This window comes from Lachnellula hyalina, assembly GCF_007821495.1.
Source record: "Lachnellula hyalina strain CBS 185.66 chromosome Unknown contig00077, whole genome shotgun sequence".
Taxonomy (NCBI): domain Eukaryota; kingdom Fungi; phylum Ascomycota; class Leotiomycetes; order Helotiales; family Lachnaceae; genus Lachnellula; species Lachnellula hyalina.
In genome coordinates this window covers 1-13087 of record NW_022157191.1, presented here as the reverse complement: position 1 = coordinate 13087, position 13087 = coordinate 1, and the positions used below count along the sequence as shown (strand labels likewise).

The 13087-nt window shown below is 48.6% G+C and overlaps 6 protein-coding genes across 6 annotated transcripts; 3 read left to right on the top strand and 3 right to left on the bottom strand.

Annotated features, from left to right (window-relative positions):
• Positions 1-569: 569 nt before the first annotated feature.
• On the bottom strand, positions 570-4123 carry ppoA_1 (Psi-producing oxygenase A; the record flags this gene model as incomplete). The annotated part of the gene is made up of 5 exons (XM_031148938.1): positions 570-2316; positions 2382-2846; positions 3000-3101; positions 3165-3257; positions 3345-4123. 5 exons carry the CDS (start codon positions 4121-4123, stop codon positions 570-572), a joined length of 3186 nt encoding a protein of 1061 aa, XP_031004897.1.
• Positions 4124-5304: 1181 nt separating this feature from the next.
• YEL023C_0 (Uncharacterized protein) lies at positions 5305-7235 on the top strand (the record flags this gene model as incomplete). The annotated part of the gene is made up of 2 exons (XM_031148937.1): positions 5305-6503; positions 6650-7235. The coding sequence occupies 2 exons, from the start codon at positions 5305-5307 to the stop codon at positions 7233-7235; spliced, it is 1785 nt and encodes a 594-aa protein (XP_031004894.1).
• An 804-nt stretch (positions 7236-8039) lies between these two features.
• Positions 8040-8478, bottom strand: YCL012C (UPF0357 protein; the record flags this gene model as incomplete). Its single annotated transcript, XM_031148936.1, has 2 exons — positions 8040-8368; positions 8427-8478. 2 exons carry the CDS (start codon positions 8476-8478, stop codon positions 8040-8042), a joined length of 381 nt encoding a protein of 126 aa, XP_031004895.1.
• A 343-nt stretch (positions 8479-8821) lies between these two features.
• On the top strand, positions 8822-9570 carry rpl44 (putative 60S ribosomal protein L28e; the record flags this gene model as incomplete). The annotated part of the gene is made up of 5 exons (XM_031148935.1): positions 8822-8873; positions 8905-9065; positions 9117-9140; positions 9202-9326; positions 9393-9570. 5 exons carry the CDS (start codon positions 8822-8824, stop codon positions 9568-9570), a joined length of 540 nt encoding a protein of 179 aa, XP_031004922.1.
• Positions 9571-10399: 829 nt separating this feature from the next.
• Positions 10400-11745, top strand: MDH1_1 (Malate dehydrogenase, cytoplasmic; the record flags this gene model as incomplete). The annotated part of the gene is made up of 7 exons (XM_031148934.1): positions 10400-10415; positions 10448-10500; positions 10563-10673; positions 10734-10821; positions 10889-11351; positions 11405-11549; positions 11605-11745. The coding sequence occupies 7 exons, from the start codon at positions 10400-10402 to the stop codon at positions 11743-11745; spliced, it is 1017 nt and encodes a 338-aa protein (XP_031004921.1).
• Positions 11746-12248: 503 nt separating this feature from the next.
• TRAPPC6B (Trafficking protein particle complex subunit) lies at positions 12249-13087 on the bottom strand (the record flags this gene model as incomplete). The annotated part of the gene is made up of 4 exons (XM_031148933.1): positions 12249-12377; positions 12474-12563; positions 12666-12783; positions 12927-13087. Coding segments are annotated over 4 exons (498 nt in total), but the record flags the coding sequence as incomplete, so codon positions are not given.

The window sequence follows — 13087 nt, the reverse complement described above, 5'->3', positions numbered from 1 at the left end:
GTGAGCGATGATAAATACCACCGCTTTAGATGATTATAACGAACATCGCATCATTTGGGATTTGGCGTTGGGGAATGAATTACCCCTCCTACAGAGAAAGGAAAATGGGTGGGATATTTTGATACCGGGTACCATAGCATTTCTGAGGCGTTTGATACCATAACATACTTTCTGCTTTGCCTACCTGTCGTTATTATGGGAGGCTAGGGGGTAACTTTAGATGACTGGATGATTTATTTGATTTATGGTGGGGGGTTTTCTGAGTTGTTTATACCTATATCCCTCACGCGTTTTACGTCCACAAGACTTTAGACAAAGTTTAAAAAATATTTTGATTCACCATCCTTCATGACTGTCCTCACCTCACCCATTTCATGTGATCGTGCGGGGGTTCGGAAATAATCAGCGATACTTAATAACGATCGTACTTATAATGTTGAAAAGAGAAAGAGGATCAATCCCTCGCTTATCGAAAAAGGGGAACGGCCTGGTAATCTCTCGAAAAAGAAAAACTATTTTCAACTGTCCTATCACTATTATACCAACCCACAAAACTACCTACCTAGCTATCACTCATCATACTCCAATGTAAGCGTCGTAGGAATCGGACTCTCCTTCGCACTCCCATCCAAATACTGCCTCATCTTAACCCCCGCAAACTCATGCTCGACCACCGTAAAATGCCCCTGTCTCCCCCCCGCCCTCCTGATATTCTTCAGCTTAAAAACCTCCTTCAGCGTCGCCGCCAGCGAACTCCCCACCAGCCGTGCCCCGAAACAGTAATGCATGCCGTGGCCCAGCAAGATGTAGTCGGAGAACGGCCGGTGCGGGTTGAGCTTCTCCGGGTTGGGGAACTGCACGGGGTCCATGGCTGCTTTAGACGTCGCGATCAGGATCGTGTGTCCGGCTTTGATGGCTACGGGCCCCCGCGCGCCGTCTAGGACCGTGATGTTTCTGGAGGCGACGCGCGGGAGGCCGGGGACCACGCCGGCGTGGCGCATGCCTTCGAAGACGAAGCCTTGGAGTTCGCGCTCTGAGGCGGCGTCGTCTTTGTGTGCGAGCTCGATGATGCGGGCTTTGTATTCCTCGTAGCCTTCGCTGAGGAAGAGGTCGATGAGGAGGGAGGCTTGCTGGGTCAGGTTTCCGGCGACGGGAGCGCCCATGCCGATGCAGTCGCCGACTAGGTCTCCAATGGGCAGTTTGGAGTTGTTGAGAGCGTGGTAGAGTCTGTCGGCTTCGGGGCCAACTTCAAAGGCGCTGCCTTTGGCGAGCCAGTCGACTACGCCTTCTTTGATGCCTTGCTGCGTCTTCAAATGGGCCTCGAATATTCCTCGAAGAACAGGCGCGGCTTTTGTTGCCCCTTCCCTCAATTTCCACTCGTTTGCGGGAATGACGTTGAAGCTCTGGTACATGAACAGCACGAGGTAGATCATGAATGCTTCGGGGATTGATAACAGGCCAGCTGGGTGCTCTTTCGTCTTGAGAGGGATAGCGAATCTTTCAGCTAACCAGAGGATTGGTGTGACATTTGTGACATCGCGTACGATGTCAATTGACCTTCTGGTGCTATTAGAGTACTTCAATGAATGGTCCTTGATGAGCTTGGCGACATTAGTTCTGAAGAATTTGGTAATGTTAGCCTCAAAGTTCTCTTCGAATAATACTTTGTGGAGGATGCTGGAACGGGCATCGTGACGTTTATTATCATCCCACCCAATCATGAAATCATGATTGTCCGTGCATTGGCGGATGGCCTTTTGATACATAACTCGGAAAACTTCTCGGTCCTCAAATATCTTTTTACAGCCTTCGTGGGTATGAATGCCGATAACTTTCATGTCACTTGCCGGTCTCTCCATATCGTAGAGTTGGATGGTCTTGTTTTGCTTCAATATGCCCTTTGCTGCCGACGGGGTATAGAAAGGAAGTAGTGCGTATGGAGAAGTGCCAGTGTATGCGCCTGGAAGACCATTGAACAGCAAATAAGGTAGCATACCACCATAGCCTCCCGGAAGTATCGTACCAACTTTAGCGAATCCCCAGTTGGTTAGAGTAGTACTGTTGAAGTCATAGCTCAGGAACCGATCTCCACGGACAAGAGCGACAGCATCGTCAAGAATACCTCGTCCTGATGTATGACCCGGACAGACACCGGAACCTGGCATAGCCGGCTTTGTGACCTCGGCCATCAGACCAGGGTAGAGTTCTAGGTTTTCGATGTGGCCATAAAGCAGTTCGGCAGCTCTGGCAGTCTTCTCGTCTGGATTCCAATCTTCGAAACTCTCGTAGGGCTTCAAGTTAAGGTATCGACGGAATCTGATAAGAGAGAAAACAGATTAGCAATTGTTGCATCCACCACAAGAAAAAGAATTATTACTTACTCATTCATAGTGCAGACATTGAAAATATCTCTGGCTTGCAATTGACCCATGATATCAACAATCTTCAGACTAGCAGGAGTACCATGCGCTCCGAAAGCATGTGCCGGCTCGTATACACAGTTCTTAAGAATCTCTGCAATATCAACGTCACTGAAACTCCCATCTGGTCCCCTTTCCAGACCTCCAAATGTCCAATTTTTCGGCTCGGTTGTCATGAGCTTATGACCGTAAGTCATCATGACCTTTTGGAATAACTCGACGGTCATGTCATCAAGGGATTTGAGATCAGGCAAGGCGGATATTATAACAGTCTCCATCCATTTGTCATCAGCTGCGGAAAGAGCAGCATGCCAATGGTAAAGCACTGCGAATTCGACAGAGACAACATTGCCGGTTCCTCTCTCGATTCGCTTTCCATCCGACTTGATTTCCGCACCCAGGTCAAGGGACCAGGTCGAATTAGCTCTATAGTACATCCACGAGTCAGTATCATATTTTTCAACCAGGGCTGGAGAACATGTGGATTGGAACGTTGAATGAATAAGACGTATCATAATGCTTGGGAGGGATCAAGCACAATAGGATTTAGGATAGAGCTCAACCACAGCTACTACTTACCTTGGAGTATTAAGAATAGCGGCGACATAGTCTTTCAACACCACAGTCGCAAAATAGCCTACATTGATATTTCGAGACAGCTGAAAGATATCGTTGTCTTGCCTTCAATTGAAAATGTCAAATGAATCCATCCAGCCATAAAACCACTTCAAAATAGGGACTTACCAAGCTTTCTGCTCATCATTAAGCTTCTCCCAAGGCTTGTATTTCCCTTGTTCATTGACAGTAAATAAATTCTCCGCAACATGGTTGTGGTTTCTGAGAAGAGTTCAAGTTAGCACATAATCTTCACATCATTTTCGGGTTTAAGAACTTCTAGGAGTAGGCTCCTAGCGGCCAACTTACCTCGAGAACATTAGTAGAATAGCAACAACACCAGGCGGCATCATCATAATCCTCTCACTAGCGATGGAATCAGGGAAAATCTTCCCATTCACATAACTCCTCACCCGCTTCTGTTCTACTTCTGTATTGCCATATATCGTACTCAGATCCACGTAGCTTGAAGTTTCGTTGATCCAGGGATCCTTACGGGACGTCTGGAAGCACTCATGGATAACGATCGTAGCAAAAGAGAAGAAAAATCGATTTAGACCGGAGGGGTGCTCGCGGAATGGCCCAGTCCGTTTGAGAAGCTGGTCAAAGACCAGTTCTGGGTCTGGGAGATTTGGACCTTTGGGCTTGGTGGGAGGCACGCTGCGGGAGTAAGCCGAGCCAGCTTTGCCCATCTCTGGGATCCACGGATTATTGCCGCTGCCGTCATGCTGCCTGTATCTAGCTGAAGGGCCAGACATTGTAGGTGGAGGGTGAGGGAGGTCATGGTATAGCATCCCAATAAAGTTGTTGGAAACCGTTTGGCTGAGGCCACTGTTGGGTGGCAATGACTGCAGCATTGAGACACCGTGTTCAAGCAGGAGCTCTTTGTCGTCTAGAGGCGCGCCGGAGGCAAGTGTCGTTACGGCGGTTGCAACTGTTCCCGCATTTTTGAGGCCCATATGAGCTAGGTCATGGCCAATGGAAGTCTTTTCATTGACTGGATCTACCTCGTCGTCTCTTTTGCCATCGGGGGCTGTGGCAGGCTTCCGCCTGATTGACCCGATCAAAGTCTTCAATTGACCTGGCATTGTGTGGTGGAGTTAAGAGATAGTAGATATGAACTCTGTACAATAAGGATCTGTTTAAACGTCAAGTAATTCTACCCCAGAATGATCTAAAGAAATCGAAGAGAGGGAGAATAGGCTGAATAGTACTTGTAAGATGCAGGCGGGGTTAAGATAATGCAGTTGATATTAGAGAGGCAAGAAAAAGTTTCACTTGATTGTATTCGATTGGCTTCTAATTGGGTAACAATATCTCGAGGAGAAATCGTCACCCCATGAGCAGTCAATCACTGCAGTAGTCTTGCATGTTTCAATAGTAATATTACTCCGAAAAGACAGCTCCGCTTTACCGGTAGTCACACAGTTCTCAGATGGCTGTGGTGTAGGTGTAGGTGTAGGTGTTCAGCTGTCGTGCGGTTACAGTAGCGCCATCCTGATCGGGATCTGCCTCCTCCCCGCCAAGTCGGGTCATCCATGCGCGGATCATAACTTTAAAGCTGTTAGCTCTTATCCTGAACGGATCGCACTGTTCCTCAAGAGGTTGAGGTCTACCTACCTAGCTTGCGGGGTCTAGACGGCACGGGATCGGAGGCTAGACGGTTTCTCTTGCTTTATGACCTACCCTAAAAATAATGGTATCGACTCAATGGGAAATTGGGAATAGCTTCAACTTACTAAAGGTGTGGATACACATTTAAATTGTTCAGCTCTGTAGTGGTTGCTTTCACCCTATCAATCTTTAAGGCTACTCGGCGACTCGGCTACCTGCAGGCTTGGAGCGCCACGGCTGTCTGTTGCAAGCTGTACTCGGATTGTGATCTCCTGCCTCGGTGTCACATCGTGTGGTGAGCAAAATATGAGGACTAATGTAGGAAGCTTCATTGGACGGGGTTCTGCTTTGATTTTCAATACCGAGATCTACAGTGTTCATCTGATTGATTAGCTTGGGATGGTACGGATGTGGCGCCGCTTGAGAGGGGTAGCTTTTGACCATGGATGCTTTCCTCAAGAGCTTCCAGTCTAATTAGTTACTCTTCGAGCTAAAATATTGCTGTCGTAATGCTAGCTGGCGGGATAGCTCATCGAAGTTTGAACATAGCTTACGGGTTTTTCCAAGCTCCAACAAACCTACCTCAACTCTAAAAACCAAGCTGTCACGTTGGAGCCGTTTCGCCCTCCGGGAAACATCTGTCGTACAAATTACAATGAGCAGCCACACACAGCAGGACGCTTCGGTTTGGAGACCGAAAGCGTACCCCGCTCAAGAATGGACAGGAGACTCCCTCAACCAAACTGCACAACCACAGGAGTCAGAATTTTTAGAGCGCTTCCCAACTACAATCCAGGCCGTCCAAGACTCGCACGATCCGTATCCTGGAGGGCGGACTCTTGTAATATGTCTGGATGGCACTGGTGACAAATTCGACGGCGACAACAGCAATGTCGTCAACTTCGTTGGTTGCTTGAAGAAAGATGACCCGTCTCAAGTCACGTACTATCAGTCTGGAATTGGTACGTACGATGGACAAGGGTTGAAGAGCGGCTTCTCGGCTGCGATTGATATGGCAGTTGGGAGCAGCCTAGGAATCCATGTCAGGGATGCATACGCTTTTCTGATGCAGAATTACCGTGAAGGGGACAAAATTTGTCTTCTGGGCTTCTCGAGGGGATCATACACGGTGCGTTGTTTGGCCGGTATGCTGCATAAAGTTGGGCTTTTGCCAGCATACAACCAAGCCCAAATTTACTACGCATACCAGTTCTACAAGGACGATACACCGGAAGGGTGGAAAATGAGCGCTGAATTCAAGAGAACTTTCTCTATTGACGTTGATGTGTATTTTGTCGGTGTCTGGGACTGCGTCGCCTCGGTTGGGTTCATTCCCAGAAAGTTGCCATTCAGCAAATCACCAACCAGCAGCATTTGTTATTTCAGACACGCGATGGCTCTGGATGAGCATCGGGCGAAATTCAAGGTTTGCCAATGGCAGCACCAAGATCCAGCTGCTGCGGAGGTCCCAGTCATCGATAAGACCCCAAAGGCAAAAGTCAAGGCCGAGAAGGGGAAAACTGTTGGCCAAGTCCGGCGGGTTTTCAGTTCATGCTTTGGCTCTAAGCCAAGCCCTGAGGTCAATGCAGGATCCGACAAACTAACTTCGACTTCCTCTGCATCTTCTTTTTCTGAGCTAAAGAAGTTCGAGCAACAACTCAATAAGTTCGAGGAGAAAAAAGACCGAGAGCAAGACAAGTATGAGGCGAAATTTGACAAGGAAAACCATTCAGTGCACAAGCATAAAGCATCAGATGTATTGGAAGTCTGGTTCGCAGGGGCCCACGCCGATGTTGGTGGAGGGGCTGTTGTCAACGAGGAGCGACATATGCTCTCACGTATCCCTCTCCGCTGGTAAGATTATATCATTACCACTTTGCTGAACCTCTTGGGGAAAGCTTGGAGCCTGGGGCCGCTTTTGGCCGCAGGTAGATTTATATCGGCTCCCGAGATGAGGCCCCTCGGCCCCCTGATTTTTGCCATGCTAATTCGTTGGGCAGGATGATTCGCCAATGCTTCGAAACCAACACCGGCATCTTATTCAGCACAGCGGCCCTAGCAGAAAGCGGCATCGACATTCCCACCGTCTGGCCCATCTATCTCACACCCAAAAAGCCCGTCGTTGGTCCCTCCCCGACCACAGTCGAGAAATACGAATCCGGTGCCCTCCCACCGATCAAACGCCGCTCAACCGCGCTCGGTATCGACCGAGACGAGAAGAAAAGCAACATGCTAGCAGAGTTCTCGCGCGCTCATGGATATACGGAGAAAAAGCGGCGTCGTTTGGAAGCGGAGTTGTTGCCGGAGCATGTGGAGGATCATTTCGATGCCATGGCGCCGATTAATGATCAGCTCGTGCTGGCGAAGGGATGGTGGGTTCTTGAGATGTGGCCAGTTAAGGTGAGGATACAGAAGAAGGATACGGAGGAGTGGGAGAAAGTTGTGAGGATGAATTTGGGGAGGTACAGGCCTATTAGGGAGATTGAGCCGCAGCTGCATTGGACGGTGCAGATGAGAATGAACGACAAGGGGTATAAGATCAGGAATAGGGTGGATAAGGAAGCGATATGGCAGACAGCTATTTGAATTGGCTTTAATTTGTAGTCGTACATAGGAAGAAGTGTTGTATCGGAGGAGTAATAATAATTGATAAGGGGTAATGGAGAAGCCTGACTAGCTATTAACTAAGTTTGGAAGACGGAAAAAGCGTTTGGCTCATACGTCAATAAGAATGAAACACGCAGAATATTACATAAAAAGAAACATTGTATCCGGGCGAATTAGCTTCGTAATGACATGTAGCAAGCATGCTGGTGAAGTAGCGAAAGTATGGTTATGGTGCAGTGCCTCCGGAAAGTGCTTTGTTCTTGTGAATGAAAACTGCCTTGCAGCGAGAGGGGAAGAAGACATGACTGGTTATATGAGTTGCTAAGCACGATTTTGGCTAAATCAAGTGTAATATGTTTCATCAAGGTCTTTGAAGCTGTCCTGCCAGCTTGGGTCATCAATATACAAAATGTATCATCGTAAGATGCTGTCAGCTCCACAAACGAGTAAACAAGTTGCCATTACAGCGGATCCATTTCCGAGAGGCACCGCTCTGAACGCCTGCCGCTCGATCCTTGACGTTAAGAAATCAAATGAACGTATTGGCATCTTGGCCAGTATGTTGATGAGAGTCCAGCTGAGCGTGGCTCAGCCTACATATAATGAGATCGGTAGTCGGGGGTGAGATGAGGTTGTGATGGCAAGGTTCGTAAGGTATTTGAATCCCACCCCGCCTCATCCGTATTTCGGAACAACCCCTCGAAGTCCAATACATCTGGAGTTCTCCAAGAGAAATTATCCCCAAGTCCTTCTCCAAGAATATACGAGCAGATGTCCCATCTCCTATGAGAAACTGACGAATTTCGGATCCCTTGGTCTTCCATCTGGTCCGATATTATTCTTCGCAAATCGTCCTTCCGTATAGATCCTCCTCGCCTCATCAAAGTTCACTCTCTTATTCTTCATAATCTTCTGGATCTCCTTCTTACTAGCATTATCTAATCCCGCCCTCGAATCACCAGCCGCGACATTCCCAGACAAGTCGAAATCAGAGGAAGAGAGACCGGCTTCCATGTCGCTCGAGAAAGACGAGGGGAGTCGGGAGTAGAGGTACGAGGTGCCTGGTAGAGACGGCATATGTGATAGCCAGTGGGATCGTGTGAGGAAGAGGGCTATATGACATATATGTCAGTGAGATGCAGAGTCTGAGGGGCATGGTCCTTGTCTTACCCGTGGAGAGGATGAGGAGGACAAAGACGGAGGTGTAGAGTAAATAGGCCATGGTGCGTTTTCGAAATTAGAGGAAAAGAAGAAAGGGAAATGGGATGGTCAGGCAAGGAGTGGATCAATGTAGCGGTTTGAAGATACAATATCTGGCGGGGGCAGTCAGCTCATCTTCAGCATCATCTTTATGCCATATCCGTCTCAAAAGGCGCCGCAGTCTTCATGCGTGACGAAGCTCGTACTAGTGCCGTACTAAATCGCGTCTGCTCCAGGTAAAGCAGGGACGACGTTGATTGGTCCATTTGGCGAGTAGCACACTCGACTTTCCAACATTTGGAGGCTGCACTATATTGAAGAGACGACGTGAATAATTTGCACTCTTCCGCATCAATACCGCACAAATGGCACACCACTCAACTCAAGTGTCTTCGGACTTAATCTGGGAGATTTCCCGTATGTTTTATCCCCTGAAAATACCCCCGAGGCGTGGCAGTGGGAGAAAAGGCACGGAAGAGAAATTATGTTCATGGACTGAAATTTGGTATTACAGGAAACCAGAACTCGTACCTCGTCAAGCGCGCTCAGTCTGGAGGTATCCAATTCTCGCGGGATCCTCTTAACCTGACCAACGTCCACTCGCGCAAGGTATGATGTTCTGGCAATGAATTCGAGGTTCAAGAGCTGATTTATTCATAGAACGCCGGTTTCGTCAACGACAAGGTGCGCATAATTTGAGGACACGAGGAATGGGAAGAATAGGAAAATACTGATGATGGAATAGGCCGTCGGAGTTGCCCCAGCTACGGATGGAGGTGTTACCCTGATCACCAAGAAGGCCAAGCACCCACAACGACCAGCAAGCCAATCCCACACCACTACTTTGAGCGGCAAGAAGTCCACCAGAAAGTGAGTCTATACCAGCTGCTTAATAAATATCACTTCTGGATACATTCTAACTTCTGTTTCCCCCAGGACCTACAAGACCATCGCCTCCAACACAGCCAAGTCAGGATACCGACCCGATCTCCGTGCTTCAGCCATTGCCCGCGCATCCGCCATCCGCAAGTCACAAAAGGAACCCAAGGACCTTCCCGAGAGCAAGCTCCGTGGTGCGAAGGCGAAGAAGGCCGCTGCTGAGAAGGAAGAATGAGTTCGGTCATATTGAGCGAGGAAAAGGTGTTTGCTAGTCACGAATAGAACTCAATTCCCGGAGTTATACTGAGGTCAACATATCAATGAATGATCATGGAATGGCATTTGCGACAACCTGGTCTGAATTGAATGTATGTGATTATTGCGAGGGATGGATTAGCTCAGTCCGGCGAATATGAGTGCTTTCAACCACCACTTTGGCTTCTGATAAAGACGTACCTACCTCTGGTCGAGTGCCTCGTCAACCTTGAAACTTCCGACATGTGAAGATTGAACTCGGGAAACTTTGTAGACTGTGCAGCTGAAGATAAACTACCGTAAGAATAAGCGTCAGAATTATCCGATCCATCCCGACCAGCTTTGAGCCTCGGCGTGGTGGGTGGGGATTCCCATGCGGTCATTACTGTAGCTCTCCTAACTAATAAAAGGGAGATCCTCCGCTCTTGGAAACATCTGGATAGTTACATTTTCTTGGCTGCAGCGAGCGCAAGAACGGAACAGTTGACCGCAGTAAGCTCATTTCCCGGACGCCCGTACCCCTCGAGCCCCTCCTCCCCACCTCGTGATTTGCCAAGAAGCTTGACCCCTCCACGCAGTCAAGAGACTTCCGTCAAACTCTTGTACTATACCATCATCAACTTGTCTATTCTACTTAATCAGAAAAGTGTCTATCCTTGAAGGCTTTCTCCCAAATACCTAGGAATCATCAAATCCGGTACGTGAAACAAATCTTCCATTTCTTGTTTGCGCAATATCGCCAAATGCGGGGTTACAGTAATGTTGACATTTGCGCGTAGTACAAATCCCTCACTCACCAAATCGCAACTATGGGAATCAAAGCCGGTATGTCAATATAAAGATACGAGCGCATCTAGGGCCCCTTCTAATAGCTACAGTTGTTGCTGGTGCCTCTGGTGGAATTGGACAGGTAAGTCAACAATGAATCCCTTACAAGGACCCCTGGATCTTTGCTGACCATTACCTCGACAGCCATTATCCCTCCTCCTCAAGACCTCCCCACTCATCACCGAGTTGGCATTATACGATGTAGTCAACACCCCAGGTGTCGCCGCCGATCTCTCGCACATCTCCTCGCCTGCTGTATGTACACCACAAGAGAAGAGGGAAAAAAGTAATCAATCGTGTTCTGATGAGAAATAGAAAATCACCGGCTACCTCCCCAAGGACGATGGTGCCAAGCTGGCTTTCACCGGTGCAGACATCGTTGTCATACCAGCTGGAATTCCCCGTACGTATACCTTACTACATTGTAAAGCGCATAGAGATGTGCTAATATTATATTACCCACCATACAGGCAAGCCAGGAATGACCCGTGATGATCTCTTCAACATCAACGCTGGCATCGTCAAGGGCCTCATCGAAATCATCGCCGATGTCGCACCCAAAGCCTACATCCTCATCATCTCCAACCCCGTCAACTCGACCGTCCCAATCGCCGCCGAGGTTCTCAAGGCCAAGGGAGTCTTTGACCCCAAGCGTCTCTTTGGTGTCACTACCCTTGATGTCGTCCGTGCCGAGACCTTCGTCTCCGAGATCATTGGCGAGGCAAACCCACAATCCCTCAACATTCCAGTCATTGGTGGTCACTCAGGGGAGACCATTGTGCCACTCTTCAGCCAGGCCAAGCCTAGCGTTAAGATCCCAGCCGACAAGTTGGCTGATTTGATCAAGCGTGTGCAGTTTGGTGGTGACGAGGTTGTGAAGGCAAAGGATGGTGCCGGATCTGCTACTTTGTCTATGGCTTATGCAGGCTTCCGGTTTGATTTCATATCCCGTCTGCTTTGAGATAATACTAACAGCACGTGTTCAGCTTTGCTGAAGCAGTCCTGAAGGGTCTCAGCGGCGAGAAGGGCATCATTACCCCTACTTTCGTCTACCTAAAAGGTATTCCCGGTGGTGATGCAATCGCCAAGGAGACTGGCTTGGACTTCTTCTCCGTTCCAGTTGAGTTGGGCGTAAGCATTTCATCTTTATCTTCCAAGCATCATATCGTACTAACCACCTACTCAGACCACCGGAGCCGAAAAGGCCCAGAACCCCCTCGCAAACCTCGACGACGGCGAGAAGACCCTCCTTAAAGCCTGCGTGGAAGGCTTGAAAGGCAACATCGCCAAGGGTGTAGAGTTCGCCCACAACCCACCTCAAAAGTAGTTGTCCCAAAACCATCCATCTGTCTGCTTGCCTCTCCTCTGTCCTTTTTGGCTGTGGTATACCGATTGATCTCTCTGTACCCTTGACTGATTATTGGCTTTGCTTACTTAGACTATGAACATTGCCCCTTTCATTCTTTTGATTTGAGTTTGAGATGGGAGCGCAGTGCAGTAGAGTGCAGGTGCATGTGCGAAGCGTGTTACAATCATCCCTAGAGGAAGCGAAGAGAGCGTGCATGATGGCCTGTTTGGGGATTGTGGATAGCCTGTTTATGAATCAATGGAAATGCAAGTAACGGATGGACATGAAAAGTAGGACCTGGTTCACTGTGATTTCTGTGATTCCCACATATCGTTAAGCTTCATCTAAAGCTAATGCTGCCATATCGCCATATAATGCCCCGCTCCCCAAACGCCAATCCCATGCCGCTAAACCGCACCAAGAATCATGCCATGCCATGCCTCTCTCTCAACTCCCATCTCAACACCCATCAAGCTTTCACTTCACTTCACAGCAACACTCTTAATCTGAAACGTCGCCACAAACCCATCAGCCGTCTCCGCTTGCACCGTAGCGTTAATGCCCATACTAGCCAACGCGCCCCTGATAATGCCGCATGGGAACCATAGGAACTAGATACACCTCTCGTCAGCCCTTGCTTGTGTCCCTCATCTCATGCCTCCCTCTTGCTTAAGATGGCGAAAGGGAAGGAAGGGAAATGCACATACCGGTTGAGCTTTAACCACGCCCCCGCCCCCTGCAACGGCACTGAGTCTTTTCAAAGGCTTGAATTGTGCGTCTGTGAGGACATATACTCCCTATTGCCAGTTAGCTATCTAGTATATTTATGTTTATATGCATATCCGTTGAAGGAATAAGGGAAAGGAAAAAGGGGGCGGGGGAGGGTAGGAGAAACACACCCTATGATTCGTCTTCAGATTATCAATCTGTTTCTGAAAAACTAGCATCCAGAGATCTTTACACAGGAACTTGATAACATCCAGCGTATCCGTAAACCGGGGTCTATCTTTCGAAAACCTATTCATAAAATCAGCCGTTTCCCTCATCTTAACCTTGAAGTATCATCATCGCCTCATTCGAATCCCCTTCTCTTTCTCTTCTCACCCCGTTCTTCGGATATGTATGTGTAGTAGTTCGTGTAAAGAAACAGAAGCACAAACCGTTCAACCAAGCCCTGCCCAACCCTATACCCCAACATCTCGAGCCGGTAAAAAACAGCATCCCTCTCTTCCTCCTCCCTCTCCCCCATTTCTCCTCCTTCTGTACCCCCAGTTAAACTCCCTCCCCCTCCCCCTCCCGCATTCCCTCCTTCCCCTACCCC